The 16,167-nt window shown below is 36.8% G+C and overlaps 1 protein-coding gene across 2 annotated transcripts; it reads right to left on the reverse strand.

The window, feature by feature from the left end:
- Positions 1-1,316: 1,316 nt before the first annotated feature.
- LOC145990867 (uncharacterized) lies at positions 1,317-14,134 on the reverse strand. 2 transcript variants are annotated; one of them, XM_083126314.1, is made up of 2 exons: positions 13,879-14,134; positions 1,317-3,087 (listed from the first exon to the last, which is right to left on the reverse strand). In XM_083126314.1, the coding sequence occupies exons 1-2, from the start codon at positions 14,023-14,025 to the stop codon at positions 1,837-1,839; spliced, it is 1,398 nt and encodes a 465-aa protein (XP_082982440.1). In that variant the 5' UTR covers positions 14,026-14,134; the 3' UTR covers positions 1,317-1,836. The 2 variants fall into 2 exon arrangements, with proteins under 2 accessions (XP_082982440.1, XP_082982439.1); XM_083126313.1 differs by having other exon boundaries at positions 1,317-3,090.
- Between the last annotated feature and the right edge of the window lie 2,033 nt (positions 14,135-16,167).

Below are 16,167 nucleotides of genomic sequence, written 5' to 3' on the forward strand. Positions count from 1 at the left end.
GTGCCACCAAGTCTGCTGATGCAGATGGTAACATTCTCATCCACCTTCTGCCAGTTTGGGACTTGCAAAATGTATTTCCTTGTTGCCTTTTTGACACTTGGCAAGAAGACAGGGATACGATAACAAGGAACAAGCTTCATGCTCTTAAGCCCACCATAGGTGCATGGTGATCCTGGTATATGTCCCTCTATTCGAGAAGACTGGACTGTGGAGCAGTCTAATCCATGGTCACTTGCTGCAAAGGCTGGACCCTCTGATGTTTGTGATGCAGTTTTAAGTATTTAGCATATTCTTGTTGAATGTGCCGATTTTGCTCTCCTCCGGCAGTTTATTCCTACTTTCTAATGTGTGTGTCTTGTGCAAGTCCCTTTACAACCTTGCACTTTTAACTTTTCCCATGGAGCTTTCACAACTCCTTGTTATAACATTTTAAGCAAGAATCTTAGATAAGAGGATATTTCTCAGTATACATTGAAGAATGCAAAATGGCCTAATGTGCCAAAGCACCCAACAATTTTAATTCAATCAATCAATCAATCAAATTCTATCCCATTTTGATGCAGCATCACCACCTTTCCACATAAAAAAAAATGAAGATGGTAGGTATGTAAAAGTATTGCACTGTGTAATTGGTATTCACTTTGGTTTAATGTGAAGGCTGCAGGGGTCTCCGAAAAGGGATTTCTTGAGTAAATTACCCCTCTTGTTGTTGTTCTTGTTCTTCTAATTGCCCCTGCATCAACATGGAATATGATGCTGCAAATATATTCCAAAAAGATTTTCCCCTTTCCTCTATCATGCATCAGGACGTTTTATTTGTTTCCCCATTCACATTTGTTTCAAATGGGTGTTTCAAAACTTTGGAACCACACTATATTTCAAAATACGCAAGTTTCATCAGCAAGAAACTGTCAGTTTTTTACACTTCTGGATTCAGAAAAGTTTTCATTTGGAATTCTAAATATATATGTGGCATGTTAGCTATAAGTACATATCATTGAAATTTTCACACACAATTTTAATACCTGGTTAACAATAAAAACAGTATTAAAAAAATCAATAAACAACAAAAAATTTCATTTTCTGAAGTAACTCTCTAGTACTTAAAGAATGCTGTTTTTACAAAAGAATCTTGTCTAGGGGTGAATGTCATAGAGCACTGCGTAAAATATTTCCCACCTCTTTATGTCCAGTTATTAGCAAGTTTGTACATGTTCTATTACTGCATGTTTGCTTGAAAAGAGTTGAAAATAAACTCATATTAATGACACTTGGTGATACATGAAATCAAAATAGCAGCAAAATTTAACAAGAAAGAACTTTAAAAAATACTTTTACCAACATTGTTTCTATGCAATAGATGAATATCTAAACATGTAAACAAAAAAATACAAAACCTTTTACAATGAAGTTCATTTTCTGATTTCAATATATGAGCAATTCCAGAAAAATATCAACCTTGATGGTCAAAATTATGTTATCAGTGAAGAGCAATGAACTGTGCATAGTTTTAAAGGAGAACATCTTTAGATTGTGAATATACAATACACATGTTTCTAAACTCTAAAATTTCTCTGTAAAATTTACTGTATAAATCAAGTACTATCCCACTAACTTTGATACAGAAAATCCAGATTCAGAGATTACCAATTGTGTCAGTTTGTTATCTTCACGTTTATTTTTATATAATGCTGGCAGAATGCATTTGAAGAAAGTTTACTACTTGTAAATTTCCTGGGTTACATATCTTCTTTTTTTGTTTTATGAATCATCATACACAAAGAAACAACTTCTAAACCTCTGGAATTGCTCATATAATAAATAAGAAACAAAAGTTTAGAAAGGGTTAACATAAAGAGATTTCAAACGAGGGCATCCTTCATGAATATCCTGTAGGCCATAAGGTGTTATGTCTGAGCAATCTTCCAAATAAAGCCATTCCAGTAGGGGGCAGTTTGTAGATATAGCTTCAAGAACCTCATCATTTACATTTGCGCACCATGACAAGTCTAGGAATGTCAAGTTGCACATATTTCCTGATGTGAAGATTGATGCAATTGCATCAGGTGTTAAGTTAATACCGTTACACATGCGCAAAGATGTTAATTTCAACATCCTAATGCTTTCTACGCTTCTGTCAGTCATTTGCTCGCAATTAAAGAGGCCAAGCTTCTCAAGCTTCTGCAGCTGGCCAAGTTGACTGAAAGATGTATCGGTCAACATTTCCCCATTCAAAGTCAGATTAATTAAGTTTATCTTCTTCTTCCTTATTAAGTACAACACATCTTCATCATAAACAAGAGCAGCACTTTCAGTGTCCAATTCCTCGAGATTCTTACACTGATCCAACAACTTTCGCAGTAAGGAACCATCAAGGAAATCTGACCCGGGAATGATCAAGCGTCTTAAATTCCGAAAACTCCTTACCAACTCCTCACATTCTATATCCAGGTGCATTTTGCATTCTACCTCCAGAGATGAGAGTTGTGAAAATTTCTTCAGGAAATCTCTTACGACACTGGCATTTATCTGTTTCATATCTCTAACTTCAAGTGCGTGAATATCTTTACATGTCCTGTATGCTGCTTTAAGAATTTCATCTCTTTTCCTGTGATATTTTACAAATAATTTTTTCAACAAAGGAGCATTGGAAACAAACTTAACAGGATCAACGGAAAGCTCATCACGAATACTGCATTCAAATTTTGAATCATTCCACAATGCAGGATCATTTACAACATTTTGCCAGCGAGGACACACATGGCATATATTCAAACTGAGGTCAACCAATGGGATGTATGAAAATATTTTCAGCAGAATTTCATCTGGTAACTCATTAACTGAAGTAGCACTAACTTCATTACCATCACAAGATTCTTCCAGAGCTTCAGATGACTTAAGCTCTTGCTTCATCATTTTTCCTTGGGATGCTGATGACTTGTAACTTCCTTTTATCTTCCTCTTCTCCTGAGATTCAGATGATTTGCATCTTCTTTTCAGCTTTTCTCTTTGCTGAGATTCAGGTGGCTTCTGAGTGGTTTTCTTCTTCTTTCTTACATTCAAGGAATTTGTTTCAGAAACCAGAGTCTTCTGTAAGAAAAAAAGAGTGTGGAATAAAAAACAAGTACCTGAATTACACTTGAAACTCATCACATGAATAAAAGTTATCTATTGAGTAGTAATGGTCAGTAGGGTTGCAAAAAAAATGGCTTTTTTAAATGGCTTTTTTTTTTCGATAAAAGGCCTGCTTTTTTTGGGGAGACACCGATAATTTTGGTTTTTACAGACATTTGCAGTGTCACTTAAAGGAGTTTACAGAGGTTCGTAATGTCATATTTTAGAACTAGCTAATTAATTTTACATGGTGTAGCAGCCAAGTGTCACATATCGACCATTTCTTAGTTACAATTTGTTCTTGCCATACAGAGTTTACGTATATTCCTACACAATGACAAAAGAGGTAACACTGTTGTCATATAATCAAGAGGTACCACTTTGATCTTCAGTGGAGAATATTGCATAGTTATTCGGATTCCATTTTAAAACTATAGTAGATACGGTGTTGATTGTTTTACCTGAGTATGAAATGAATTTAAAACTAAGTTTCATGTGATGAAGAGGTTTTCTCAGGCAATCAGTCAGGTGATTTCCAAATAGGCTTCCAAGCTTTCGAGAGCTAATATTACTCTCATCTTGAGGGAAGTGCAGAGATATGTTAGGTCAAGGTTATATACAGAGGCTGATTCATTTATATTGAGCTGAATTCAATGTGCCACTGTACCGTGAATGTGCAACGCATCGCCGTGGGATTACCCCGAGGCAAGCAACAGTATCTCGTTAGTCACGCAGTAGAGCAATGTGGTCGAGCGTAGTCCGATGCCGCCGAAACTGAACAGATACTGGGAGGGGTACATTGTTGCCCTTTCCGACGGTAAGTTCACGGCGTCGTGCTTCGTAGAAATGTGTAAAGTGCATAATTTTCATGTAGGTCGTGCCACTGTGATTCATATTATATGGAAATATGCGAGTCCTGGGCCCACCACACCTACGCGAGCAACTAGAAACCGGCCTCCCGTGAAGAGGACCCTGCCGCTATTGCATGTTATTCGGCGTATGGTGACCTCCACACAGCGTGCAATGGCCAGCAAATGCCGCACATCGCAGGCGACAATCAACCATGCCATTCACAGGTATTTACGCCTCAAGATCATTCACAAGACCAGTGTGCATGCCCTGAAACCGTCTCATGTGGCTGAGCGAAAAAGGAACTGCAAGAGGCTGTATGAACGTCATCTAGCGGGTGATCGGTGGAAGTGGAACAGGAAACTAGAATTTCTGCAATTCCCTTCTCTGACATCCCTGTCAAGAGTCCATATGCCAATCCAATGGACTATTGTGCTTTCGGACTCCTCAAGCAGCGCCTGTCCCATCCTCGAGTCCACACCATCTCCAGCCTGTGGAAAGCCTGTGACGAGGAGTGGGATGCAATACCCATGGTCCAGCTGCAACGCAGTCTCCTGCAATGGAAACTCCGATGCCGGGCAATAGTCAATAGTGGTGGCCTGCAGACTGAACACAACCGGTGGTGGAAACACTGCATTTCCTAGTTAGGTGGCACATTCGAATTCGGCTCAATATAAATGAATCAACCTCTGTATATACCTAGTTGTGCCATAAGTTCTGTCCCTAGGTGCACGAGCTCCACACGGCCCATTCGACTGAAGTCCGCAACCAGCTGTGTTAACAATAGGTCGTGCGCATCCTGTAGCATAAACCAGTCCCTAGTTTGTGGCATTCACTTGTCCAGTTAACATGGAGTGGGACAGCAAGGAGAATCGGATCGCTGTGATTGTGTTGCATAAGTGCAACAAGTCACCAGTGGAGATTTTCAATCTTCTAAAGCCATTACAAATTACGCAAAAAATTGTGTATCGGTGCATCAACCGGTTCAACGACATCTCCTCTATCAATGACAGAGCTAGAAGTGGCCGTCTGTGCACTTCACGGACGCCAGCAGCTGTGAAAGCCGTAGCTGCTCGAATTCGTCAAAATCCTCTTTGAAAACAGAAACTTATGGCACGGGAGATGGATATACCGAAGAGGACGATGTCCTGCATCATTAAAGAGGACCTTAAACTTGGGGCTTACAGAAGAACCACAGGACAACTGATGACACCTGCTCTGAAGAAGATACGAACCACAAGAGCCAAGAGGTTACTCCAGCGGTACGCGGACGGGAAACACAGGCGAATTTTTTTCACCGATGAAAAAATTTTCATCATACAAGAAAAATTCAACCGGCAAAATGACAGGATTTATGCCCACAGTTCTTGGGAAGCTGCCGACAAACTTCCTTGGGTCCAACAAGGCCACCACCCTGCTTCAGTCATGGTTTGGTGGGGCATGTCGTACGACGGTGTCACCCAGCTGCACTTTTGCGAACAGGGAGTCAAGACCAAGGCTGCAAATTACCAGAACGATGTTTTGGAGAAGGTAGTTAACCATTGAATCACACTCTCTTTTCTGGTGAAGATTGGACATTCCAGCAAGACTCCGCGCCAGCACACAGGGAGATGAACTAGCAGTGATTGGCCAACAATGTTCCCAACTTCATAGCCGCAGAGGATTGGCCCTCTGGAAGCCTGGATCTCAACCCACTGGACTACTTAGAGGAGAAGGCCTGCAAGAAATCTCACCGCAATATTGAGTCGCTTAAGGCCGATTTAGTGAAAGCAGCAGCTTCCATGCCCCAAGATGTGGTGCGTGCCGTGATTGACGCGTGGCCTCAACGATTGAAGATGTGTGTGCAGGCCAAAGGAGGCCACTTTGAATAGACTATGTTTTGTTTCGTTCCTGTGTCCCTAATGTACACTTGGCAACAAAGGATTTAGTGTACTACAACATTTTATGTTATTTACACTTATTGGAATGGGGGACAGAACTTATGGCACGACTGGGTATATGTTGTGGGAGGGGTTGAGTGTAGGTGGCAGGCCAATCAGGTAGCATTTCTAAAACATCCACGCTCCGTCGACTATCGCTAACCAGGCTGGGTCCAATTCTAGTCCTGCGTCCCTGTTGAGGTTTTCCTTTGCCCGAGAAAACCTCTTCATTATTCGCTGCAGGCAAGGTTCAAGAATTATTTCATGTGTTTGTGACATTGATGTCGTAAAAAATTAAGTAAATGGTAATATCAAACTATTATATTTTTCAGAACAATTAAAAACTTTACTGTTCATAGTATGTATGCAGAACTTCATGCCTACATACCCAATTTAATACTTTAGGTCAGTATGCTTATACAAGGGAGATTTAGAGCTCAAAGTTACTTATTGCAAGCACTGTTGTTGGAAAATCACTGGATTTTTCATTGAATGTTATATATATATACACACACACACACACACACACACACACACACACACACTTCTCTGATAAAAAATAATAATAATAATAAAACCCAAATTTTGATTTTTCTTCAAAATTGAATTCCAGTTTTGGTCCTAAATTTCAGCCATTTGCATTACAGTTGATGAAAAAAGTTACAGAACATCAAATGTAGCTGGAAATGTACTGAAAACAATGTTTCTTACTACAGCATTCTATCATTTTTCTTAAACGAATTATCACAATATCATAACTGTCTGCAAAGGCCAAAAATGCCAGAAACCACTTTTTAAACATGGTCAAGCAATCAATTATTATTTTTTGGGACCATCTGGAATGGGATGACCCTGTATTTTATATGATCTCACAAAGCAGAAAACATATAAGCAGCATGGCAGTGCAATATCAGTTACTTTCAGAATTGTGTTGCATTAACACTGTAACGATGGACGGGTCTTTTAGGCCCGGTTTCAATTTTTATACTTGTCTAATTTTTTAATGCTGCAAATGAATGTGTTCTCCTTTTGTGACTTTTCGTCAATTTCGAAGGCCTTTGAAATTATTTATTGTAATCTTTGGTCATTTTTTAAGTTTGGTCAGAAAATGTATTACTCGCGTTGCGGCCAGGCAGGTCCTTTAGGCCAGATTATAATTTTTAAATATATAGGCCTATTTTTTCTACTGCAGAAATATCCCTCTTCGCCTCTGCGACTTTTCAAGGATAGTCACAACCTTGAAAAGCATATTCCTGGACCCCGTGGCTGAGTGGTTAGCACATCGCACTGTGACATCAATGGTCGCGGTTCGAATCCCACTTGGCAAGGTTCTTTGTAAATGTCCATTCATCAATTTCATCACTGATCCCTATCTTCTAAGTTGCAGACGGATACTGCAGAAAAGGATTTTTTTGTTTGTCGACAATAGTTTGCATAACTATTGTTCGTTATTTCAGTTTGTTGGTTTCAAAGCACAGGTGCTGCAATTTTCCGGAACTTTCTGAACGAATCTGCATGCACACTTTGTTTGGTGCAGAGCATCTGTGTAGTTTGGACGACGAATTTGTTCGTTCTCACGAGTTCTTGTGTATAATCGAAGAAATACAAATACAAATACCAAATACACGAAAGATTAGGTCTCATGTCTCGTCTTCAGGTAAGCTCGAAACTATAAGACTGTTTACCTCCGAGAAGCGTACATTCCTGATTGCATCATGACAACTGGTCAATTGGTCAATTTTAGAGGGCGATGCCCTTTTAGACAGTGCATGCCGTCGAAATCTGGTCAATACGGAATCAAGCTGTGGCTGATTTGTGATTCTCAAACAGCTTCTGTTTTGAAGGCTCAAATCTACAAAGGAAAGGAAGCTCGAGTTAATAGGGAGAAAAATCAAGTAGAGAGAGTAGTCAAGGACTTAGTGAAGGAAAATGAAGGTAGTGGAAGAAACATCACGTCCCATAATTTCTTCACGAGTGTATATCTTGCAAGGGATCTACTTGCCAAGAAACTTACTCTGGTCGGCACGATGCAAAAGAACAAAGGAGAGCTGCCACCAGAGTTTACTGTCACAAAACAGCGAGTGTGTTGCTCCACTTTGTTTGGATTTCAAGATGATCTAATGATAGCATCATATTGCCCCAAAAAGAACAAGGTGGTGAATTTACTTTCTACGTTCCATGATTAGCCAAAAATGGATGCTTTCACAGCACAGCTAATAACACAAAATGGTACAAAACAACAGTGTGAAACGAAAAGCTCGGAGATGGCCATGGTTATATTTCATGACATGATTGACTTCAGTGCACTAAATGCATTTGTTTTGTACCAAACAGTACATCCGTAAGAATTGGGAGCCAAATCGGGTAGACGTAGAAGGTTCTTACCTGGGAAAGGAGCTCAGTGGCAAACTAGTAATGGATGAGCAAACCAACGGATGTTCACATGAAGAGCAAGGTGTACAAAAGCAATCCAGAAGGAGGTGTTATATTTGTCCATCAAAAATCGATCAGAAAACAAGAACAGTGTGCTCGAAATGTATGCAAATGTTTGTACTCAGCATTCACGTGTTCTATGTAACACATGTTAATCAATGTTGTTCAAGTTATTCTTGAAAAAAAGTAGATAATAAAAATATGTAAATTCTTACAAATAATTAATGATAACTGGACGTATGATAAAAATGTTCCAAAGGTAAGAAAACTATTATAATCAAAACTCAAGGGTTTCTTTATAACATATGTTATCCAATGTTTAAATTTCTTTTGTAAAACATGTTACATATTAGAAACATGTAAATGGTTAAATGTCATTCATAAATAATCTGAAACATTATTTTCAGTCATTTATATAAATTAGAAAATTTGAATGCCTGAAAAAAAAAGTATAATATTTCCCCGGGTCGAATAGACCCGATCCGACAATAATGTATAGTCATTGTAGCCATTGTTATAGTGTTAATAACTTGTACTTCCATGCATTAAATAAATAATATTTATTGTCAGTTCTCATTTACCACGTAGACCTTGAATATACTAGTACTTAGGGTTCATTGCCTAGTACTTGGTTTTTTTCAGGTACAGATTCAGAGATAGGAAATCTAGATGAGAATAGAAGTGATTGTCCTGAGATACTTTAGATTGATTGATTGATTGAATTGGTGTTTTAAGTCCTCTTTATGCACAGTAAGGCTAATCGGGACTGGACCTACAGTTTAAAGTGGGATCTGAACCACTATGTGCCTCCACCAGGTATCAAACCTGAGACCCCTTGATTACAAGATGACAACACTACCACTGCGCCCTCGTGGAGGCCCTGAGATACTTTAGAATTTAAGGTTTTAACCATTATGTGAACACCACTTCTTGACCCTATGGTAGAGGAAAACTCTTTAAGATCTGGTTGGGGACTGAAGAGGAAAGGCAACGTTCATTGGTTGCCGTTGGAGCCTTTAGAGGCTGTTGGCTGTCGATCTTCCTGTAGAACTATACAAAGATTGAGGGCATGCAACAGTGAACTCCTAAAACTTAACCGAATCTTGGAACTACTGGATAATCAGACCCCCGGGAGGAGGAATATCATGCCCCAACGGATTGAGTACATAGACGAGGATTAATAAATTCATCACCAAGGTTATGCAGGGAGGGGGGGGGGAGAGAGAGAGGGGGAGAGGGGAGAGAGAGAGAGGGAGAGAGGTGGTAAGAAACGTCATGTCACATTTATTGAGAACAAGAGTTATTTTAAAAAACATCTGTTTCATGTCTCATAACCTCTATCATATTCTTATTCTCACAGAAATTTTAATTTAAAGGCACTTTAGACTAATACAAGGGAAAACATATAAGGAAAGTACACACTATCATTCAATTATCAAAGTGTGTACAATAAAAAATATCATGCTTATACAGTACTTAATACATTTTTACATACAATAGAAATCAGTTTGTCTGATTCCAACAGTTGCAATTGATTACACATACTTGTAAACCAGAAAAGAACGAACACAGTGCATTATCAAAATTTTTGTATTTTTCAGACTATAGCAGATAATTATTTCTCTTGTACGGTTATTACAAGGATAAAAACACAGTTTTTTGTATTGACGTTTCAGAACACACACTCCCTTCATCACAGATTTATTTTTGAAGTTTGATTAAAGATACAGTTATAACAATGGTTAAATTTTTTTAACAAAAAAGAATCAGATATACATGGATGTTACCAAAGTTACATTGTTGTAATATAGCAACTTAAATGTGAAACAAGCTGTCTGTTTTATTATTATTTCTGATAAAAAAATTTGATCCCATTTTTTAAAAATTATAAATCCTAAATGTTGTCAGGCAATTCAAAATCATCATTGCTTACACAGAGATTCTTGATGTTTTCCATTACATTAAACTTTAAAGATGTTATTTGGGATTCATAAATAACTATATTTAATCAAACTAAAAATAAATGTTTGATGAAGGGAGTGTGTGTTCTCCTGAAACATCACAACGAAAAACTGTGTTTTTGTGCTTGTAATAAACGTAGACTACAAGAGAAATAATTCTGCAATGCATACATACAAGAAAAATTATAGCAAATAAGAATTAACCAAATTACAGTAAATTTAATGCTCTTGTGCACAAACCTTTCCCATTTGAGTTACTTGCTAGGGCACTTTAATCCATTATTAAAGGCACTTTAGACTAATACAAAGGAAAATATCTAATACAAAGAAAGTATACATTATTATTTTTACTTACCCTCATTAGAATGTTATTTTCAGAAACTTATGACTCACTACATTATGTAAAAGGTGTGCAAAATACATTTCTTTTTATTGATTCAGGCCAGAAACTGTTCACTCTGTTGCAAAAAGCATTTGAATACCACACATCATTGTGCTCCAATGTAAAGCTTAGCAAACCCAATGATCAAAATTATCTTTCAACACAACTCTTCGAATAAATGTTCTTGTGTTATCAGCCAGGTTAATTCGATGATAGCATCCTGTAACCGGAGAACATCTATTCAAATCACGTCACATGACATCTGACAAAGTTCCTATTTCCAGTGGTTGGAAGTAGCATGCTACTTGTAGTGGTGCTACTGTAGATAGGTACAAAATTTGTAGCAAAGCTACAAAATTCCTGTAGTTGTAGTGAAAATTCTGCTACAGCTACAATTTCTTCTCAGCATTTTGAGATAAATTTTGAATGTGGCAACTGCTTTAAAAAAAATCGACAATAACGCTTACTTTTGCAGGAGGTTTATGAAGACAGTCTATTAGATGGAAATATGGATAATCTAGATTATAAATACCTTGATATCGTAGATTATAGATATTCACATAATTTATTTCATTAGTATCTGAATAATTCTAATATCCAGATAACTAACTGACATATGTGAATATATTCCTGTTAACAGCTACGTTTCTTTGAGCTGCATCTCTATTTTGGGGATAAACATGTCTTGTTTGCAGCACTCCTGAGGAAAATATACCTCGTTTGCACCACTCCCATAACAAATCGTGTGAATTCCCCTGGTGCAAGAGACAGCAAAATGTCATTAATTACTGTGTACAACACAACTTGCAGTTCAAAAATGAGCGATCCATTTTCCACTAGAATGACAAAGCAATAGTGCCAGCAATAAATGGCTCAGTACGTTAACAGCATTGATCATTGTGAGGATACAGGATCGCACCCACAAGAAATTATTATTACTAGAACGATAGACATACACTTTCTGGAATTACAATTATTTTCGTCATAATCAGTGGCGGTCCCGCCATGGAACAGAGGGAACAGGCTGCTCCCTTCTACTTATCGTGCTTTTGAGCTATTTAAATTATATATATTAACATAATAAGAACACTACTTTCTCCCGAAAACAACATTTCCAAAAGTGACGCTGAAGAAAATCTTTCACCGTGGCTGGACATTTGTTTACGTCACCTATCCCCAATGCATCATGGTTCTCACCCACACCTGTCTGACGTCGAGTATTTCCAACTACGCGCAAATGTAAACGATCCTCACGGCACCACGGAAGCTGAACACTAACTGTTCCCTCAGAGAAATATTGCAGATTGGCTTTTCTTCCAGTTTTTGCTATGGGCTGAAGTTTAATCGTGTCACAAGTGATACTTTTGAGAGTAGATAGTCTATAACTTCCTAATCTCATTGAAAACTTGCGTCTGACATTCATAATGAACTGGAAAAATCTCCTAGAGTCTAATCGTCTGCTAAATGCCTTGGCTAAATGCTGGGAAATAGCTTCCAAGGGAACAGCTCACATCCACCAACCCCAAAGTTTCAAGGCACGCAGTGGCAGGACAAGAAAGCGAATGTTGCGAGTGTTGTATGATCGACCGGCTGAGGACGAAAGCCTTTAGTTCATTGAACTTTGCAGAAAATACAACAAACCAACACACATCCTAACTGAATTAAAAACTAAAACGAAATCATACACAAGGCATTTTCAAACGAGTTCCTACAACTCTGTAAAATTATTAACTGGATATTCTTCCAGTGACAAATTATATTGTTGTATTTGTTTGTTCCTGTTTGGAACAGTTCGGGTTTTGTCACATTAACAACTTCTACTAATCTAGCGAACGTCATGAAAAAAGCTCAGCCATCTGTGTGCCATTATTGTATTGAGGACGTTTGAATTACAAGAATACTCAACTCTATGAAAAAACGTCAACTTAATCTACGAATAAAGAGATGAAACAGGTTCCAACAAAACATTATTTTTTTTCTCTGATCACTCATAAATTTATATTACCAAATTTTTCTTTGTTGCGCATCAACAATTTTATTTTTAATGTTTTCATTTCTTTATATTATATCACATTTGCTTTAAAATTATTATTGTCATATAATTTTAACGTGCCTCATGTTTCTCACTTCTGACAATTTGTAATACAGTATATGTATCGTATATTTATTTGGTTTATTTCAATAAGGGTTGAATTTTACTGATCTACTGTATTATATTAAGACACCCATGTGGGGGGGGAGGGGGCAAGTGCAGGTGACCTTTTCCCCTGCCTGATTTATCACCGCACGCCACTGGTCATTATGTATTTTTGCAAATTCTAAAATTACAATATGTTTAGAACACTTGTATTTACACATCAGTTTCCTCAATATATTTTATACTGTAAAAAGTACGTACAAGTTACTGACTTTCCTGCAGAAATGACATTTTTTTTATAAAGATAATATAGTTTCCAAATTTATATATTTTTCCTACTTTTACGTCGCTTTACTGTTACTTTCGCTAATCATGATAATGAGGATGAATGTTTTATTTAGTAATTCTCTTATCTAGAGTCGTTTTCGGCCACTTTGGGCTAATTGTGAGAATGAGGAAGAATGATGAATGATGAGCAGTGTGGGGAATGGAGGAGCAGGAGGATCCCATGTTCCCAACTAGGCATCTTTCCTAGTTTTTGTTTTGAGTCCACCTTATGCATAGATTGCTAAGCGAGACTGGTTTTACGAACCACTGTGTGACTCAACTCAATATTTATTCTCAAGGAAAATATGTTGATATATAAACGTAAATAATCCCTTAAATTTAATTTGTGTATAATTGTAATCATTAATTTGGGTAACACCCTAATTGCTATACCCATATATCAAATTTGAATTGATGTGCCACTTAAATAGGTACATTATTCTCAAACACTGCAGTAAAAATACTTGTTAACAAAATTATCAAATGGGAATCACGATAACAAATAACAGATTCCATTTTCCACTAAGTACAACTACCACACTAAGAACTTCTTTGAATATTCATATGTTTTAAGTTTTTTATGCAGAAGTAGTGCAAAAGTAGCGCAAAAGTAGCAAACAGGAGTAGCGTAGCGAACTACTTTTTGGTAAATGTAGCTGTAGCAAAGCTACTTTTAAAATGCAGTGTTCTGATCATTGCCTATTTCCTTACATAACAAAATGTTGCAGTTGAAGGAATATGGATAAACATACTCACTTTCTTTTGTACTTTGTGGGGCTCCGAAATAGATGTTCGAGGGCTATCACGTAATAAAGCCCTTTCCTTCCTTTTATTACATGAAGTGGATGGTATGGATGCTTTTGTTGAGCTTCTTGTTACCCTCTTAGGCATTGAACCTTCCATCCCTATTTCCTATTGACTCTCTTCCTCCTCTCAGGAATTACAGTGTTTACTAAGAACAGAAGATGGTAAATTTAGTTCCTTCATTAAATATACTGTTACAGATTTTAAAAGCTTTATTTTTCCCGAAAATCTGATATACAATTCAGTCGTCAAAAAAACGTTATGATAATGTTTCAATGTTTATGTTTATATTGTGTAGTAGTTGTGGTGTGTTTGTATTTATATTGTGTTATAGTTGTGATGTGATTGTGTGTGTCTTGTGTAGTAGTTGTGCCGTCTAATGTGTTTGTGTTCGTCTTGTGTAGTAATTGTGCTGTCTAATGTGTTCGTGTTTGTCTTGTGTAGTAGTTCCTCCATACCTCCATTCATATTGGGGGTTAGGCGTAGAGCTGACAACTCTGCACTGTAAAAAAAAAATGTCAAGAAAGAGCAATATAAGGCCATGGATGTTCCCAAGGTAAAATATTCCGGAGGTAAAATAGTCCCTGTTCGGATCTCCGGGTAGGGACTACTTTGGGAGGTCCCTGGACTAAAGATAAGATCTACGTTAGGAATAAGGATATTAAATTAGGCACCTGGAATGTTCTGAGCCTTTACCGGCATGGGGCATTTCAGTGTGCAGTTAATGAGATAGTTAAGTATAAGTATAAATTAGATGTAGCAGCTGTCCAGGAAGTTAGGTGGCCAGGAGAAGGGAATTGTAGAACTAAAAATTATACTTTTTTCTATGGTGGTACTGAAAATCATAATTTTGGAAAAGGCTTTTTCATAAATAATAGAATTATCTCGGCTCTTAAAACAGTAGAATTTGTTAATGATAGGATATCATATGCAGTTTTACAGGGTAGGTGGTGTAAAATTATTTTAATAAACATACATGCACCAACGGAAGATAAAGATAATACTAAAGATGATTTTTATACAGAGTTAGAACAGGTCTTTGATAAATTTTCTCAGTATGATATGAAAATTCTGTTAGGTGACTGTAATGCACAGATTGGCAAAGAAGATACATTTAAACCCACGATTGGTAAAGAAAGTCTTCATGAATTAAGTAATGATAATGGTATAAGATTGATTACTTTTGCAACCTCAAAGAATTTAATTGTGAAAAGTACCACTTTTAAACATAAAGATATCCATAAATATACCTGGTCTTCTCCAGATGGTAAAACTCATAATAAGATAGATCATATTCTCATTGATAAGAGAAGGCACACTAGTATAATTGACGTTCGTACACATAGAGGTGCTGACTGTGCCAGTCACCATTATTTAGTAATTGCTAAATTAAGAGAAAGACTCTCAGTGATAAATCATAAGCAACAAAATCTAAAAGTTATAAAATTTGATACAGGAAAGTTTACTGATGAAAGAATTAAGAAAGATTACCAAATTAAACTGTCAAATAGATTTGATGTTTTGCAGGATTTAAATGATGAAAATATAAATGAAACAGACGTAAATAAGAATTGGGAGCACATACGTAATGCAATAGAATCAGCAGCTGAAGAAAGTATAGGATACCATAAACCGAGAAAAAGTAAGCCATGGTTTGATCATGAATGTCATAATCTAATAGAAATAAGAAATCAGGCTAGACTTAGGTAGTTAAATAACTCTGATGGTACAAATCTAAACAATTATAATAGAATAAAGCGAGAAGTTAACCGCACGTTTAGAAGTAAAAAAAGAGATTACTTGAAAAGCAAAATTAACGAAATTGAAACAAACAGCAAAAATAAAAATATCAGAGATTTATATAAAGGTGTAAATGAGTTTAGAAAGGGGTGGCAACCTAAAGTAAACTTGATAAAAGATAAAGACGGTGATTTTCTAGCTGACCCAAGCGATATTCTAAATAGATGGAAGAACTACTTTAATGACCTTTTAAATGTCCATGTAGGAGATAAATCAGAAGTAAATGAAGTACACACAGCAGAACCTTTAGTTCCAGAACCTAACTTGACTGAAGTTAAAGATGCTATTAAAAGGCTAAAGAATAACAAAGCACCTGGCATTCATTTAATACCAGCTGAGTTAACTAAATATGGTGGAAATTCATTAATATGTCAAATTCATAAATTAATTTGTTTAATATGGAATAAAGAAGAAATCCCTCAACAGTGGAAAGAATCCATA

The sequence above is a fragment of the Lepisma saccharinum genome, chromosome 8 (genome assembly GCF_977018435.1).
Source record: "Lepisma saccharinum chromosome 8, izLepSacc3.1, whole genome shotgun sequence".
NCBI classification, from domain to species: domain Eukaryota; kingdom Metazoa; phylum Arthropoda; class Insecta; order Zygentoma; family Lepismatidae; genus Lepisma; species Lepisma saccharinum.